The 3206-nt window shown below is 39.1% G+C and overlaps 1 protein-coding gene across 1 annotated transcript in view; it reads left to right on the top strand.

The window, feature by feature from the left end:
* LOC108166628 (protocadherin beta-9-like) overlaps positions 1-2013 on the top strand; it is a 14865-nt gene extending 12852 nt beyond the window's left edge. The window contains exons 6-7 of the mRNA XM_017307032.1: positions 1599-1775; positions 1948-2013. Of these exons, the coding sequence (XP_017162521.1) occupies positions 1599-1775; positions 1948-2013 (243 nt within the window). The remainder of the gene's footprint in view (positions 1-1598; positions 1776-1947) is intronic.
* The last annotated feature ends 1193 nt before the right edge of the window (positions 2014-3206 follow it).

The following is a 3206-nucleotide window of genomic DNA, read 5'->3' as shown; positions in this document are numbered from 1 at the left end:
CAGACGAGGCTGAGCATAAACTGGTCATACTGGTCAAAGACAATGGCAACGTTTCCCTCTCAGCAACAGCTACTGTGATTGTTAAACTTGTGGAGTCAAAAGAGGCTTTTGCAGCTTCTGATGTTAAAAGTGCTGCAAACAGTGATGAGGGGAATGATGTGACTTTTTACCTGATGATAACTTTGGGTGCAGTTTCAATTCTATTTGTCATCAGTATCATCGTGCTGATTGCAATGCAGTGCTCCAAATCCCCAGACTATACTTCTAAATATTTCCAAGAGACTAATTATGATGGGACACTGTGTCACAGCATCCAGTACAGATCTGGAGACAAACGGTACATGTTAGTTGGACCGAGGATGAGCATAGGATCTACTATAGTACCTGGAAGTCATGCAAACACACTGGTGCTGCCTGATAGGAGGAGAACATCTGAGGAGGTAAGCCATTTACTTGAAATTGTTGTTTTAAATCACTCGTCCCGCTCATGAAATTGTCCCGCTGATATTTTCCTTCCCATATCATTGCTGCTGTTCTTTGGTGTCAGACAGTTTTTGATTTGGTATGTTTTCGTTTTAATTGATTATTTGTAATTTCACATTTGTTATTTTGTATGTGCGTGGGTGTCATTCTTTGATTTCTTCTAGGCTTAGTGTCAGAACACTGGAGAGATTGAGTGGCTTGTGTTTAATTCTATCCTTGGAAAAGTTGTTTTTTTTCTGTTGTTTTGTAGATACTTTCCTATTTCTTTAATATTTTTGAATGCATAATTTTGAATTTGCATGAATAAATCCTTGTCCCCAAGATAACTTTTAACATGTTTTTTTTTCTGTATTGTGTAAAAGCAACCTTTGGCGCATGTTCACATTTTGCGTTAGTTTCTACATAATCTGGGTTGTTTGCAAGTTTGTAAACTGATATAATTTTAAATGCTAAGAACGCATTTTGGTGTAGTGAGCAGACAGCGGGATTGGGGTCATTTGCTGTCCATGTTGCTGAATTGAAGAGCCTCGCTGGAAAAGAGATTGGCAGATAGTAGGGTACATAGACTTGGATGAGCAGGATATTTTACAGAACACGCATTGTCTGAATGATGTTTTATTATGTTATCAAAGAGCTAATTATATGATTATCTGTTGTAAATGTAAAAGAACGATGTTCATGTCACAGCTATGCAAAGAGCTTGTCCGACACGATTTCTGTTTAATGACTGAACTAATGCACAGTTGACTCATTGTCTAGAAATGTTTATTTACTGAACGCACACAAGACAAAGCCTTGTCACTGAACAATTTTCCAAAAATAAACAAATAAACGATGTTGTCCACAAGGTGTCGTTGTAATACATCCATACCGGCAGAGACAGTCCGTACTCTGACCAAGCCCTTTGTTTGCTGTTCCACAACGCAGGGCATTTTTGAAGAAAGAACGAGAGATGTAGTGTTTCGTGTGGGAGTTTGATCTGGAAAAAATATTCACCATAACTATTATACCTGGATTGAATGTGAGGCTGAATGACGATGGCAAACAGGAAACGATCGAGTGGCTTTTTTGGGCGTATTTTTATTTTAAACCTTTTACTGATTTTTGCGAAGCAGACTGCTGCTGAACTGAGGTACTCTGTTCCGGAGGAGGTTAAAGAGGGGACCATCATTGGGAATATTGCGAAGGACCTTGGTCTGGAGAAAGCACATTTTACTGATCGACGGCTACGAGTTGTTTCCGGATCAGAAAGCACACTGTTCGATGTAAACATGGATAACGGTGCCCTGGAGGTTCGTAGAAAATTTGATAGAGAAGAGCTATGTCACGGGGAAGGCGTATGCGTAACTGAGCTAAAGATTATTGTGGAAAATCCCTTGGAGATGCACTACGTTGCTATTGAAATTAAAGATGTGAATGACCATTCCCCAAATTTTACAAAAACAGAGCAACATATTCAAATAGCTGAGCACACTACACTCGGCACACGATTTCAGCTTCAAGCTGCCCGCGACCCCGATGCCGGAGTGAATTCAATCCGCACGTACAGTTTATCATCGAATGACTATTTTGATATAGATCTAAGTCAAAGCGATGAGGACAAAATACCATTTTTAGTGCTAAAGAAGCCTCTAGACCGAGAACAAAATAAGAAACTTGTATTGTTTGTTACAGCAATTGATGGGGGAAAACCTCCGAGATCAGCGACACTTAATGTTTCAGTCACTGTTCTTGATATCAATGACAACCGTCCGTCCTTCAGTCAGGACGTTTACCAAATAGAGATATATGAAAATGCCTCAATAGGAACTATTGTTACAACAGTTAATGCGACAGATCCAGATGAGGGAATAAATGGAGAAATTGAGTACAATATTGCCAAAACATTGGCACCGAAAATTTACAGCATATTTGAATTGGAAAAGTTAACAGGTCAAATCAAATTAAAAGCAGCGTTGGACTTTGAGGAGTCTGAAATCTACAAAATTGACATTGAGGCATCAGACAAGGGAACGCCTCCTCTAACAGGGAGGTGTAGAGTGGTAGTGAAGATAAAAGATGTAAACGATAACGCACCAATAATAGACRTCACATCTCTTTCAAATACAATAGCAGAAGATTCAAAACCAGGAACTACAATTTCCCTCATTAGTGTAAATGATAAAGACTCCGGTCTTAATGGAAAGATTATTTCACGTATTCTTAATGATGCACCTTTTGAATTGAAGCCATCCTATAAGGAAAACATGTATTCACTTGTTACAAAAGAACATTTAGATAGAGAGAAGGTTTCTCTGTACGAAATATTAATACAAGCCAGTGATTGCGGTAACCCACAATTATCTACGGTGAAAACACTCAGTATTCAAGTTTCCGATGTGAATGACAACAGTCCTCGTTTTGCGAAAAGCTCATTGCAATTTTATTTATCAGAAAATAATGCTGCTGGGGCAACTGTAGTTTCTGTAAGCGCGACAGACATTGATATGAACGAAAATGCAGCTATTTCCTATTATATTGTGAGAGACGGGAGTAGAGAGGAAGTAACGGCCTTTTTAAATATAAACTCAGAAAATGGACAAATAGCAGCGCTAAAAAGTTTCGACTTTGAATCTCTAAAAACTTTCAAGTTCCAAGTTGTCGCCACTGATTCTGGGACTCCGTCACTCAGCAGCAACGTCACAGTGAACGTGTTCATTCTGGATCAGAACGACAACGCTCCA

The sequence above is a fragment of the Poecilia reticulata genome, linkage group LG10 (assembly GCF_000633615.1).
Source record: "Poecilia reticulata strain Guanapo linkage group LG10, Guppy_female_1.0+MT, whole genome shotgun sequence".
Taxonomy (NCBI): Eukaryota; Metazoa; Chordata; class Actinopteri; order Cyprinodontiformes; family Poeciliidae; genus Poecilia; species Poecilia reticulata.
This window is presented reverse-complemented; position numbering and strand designations above follow the sequence as displayed.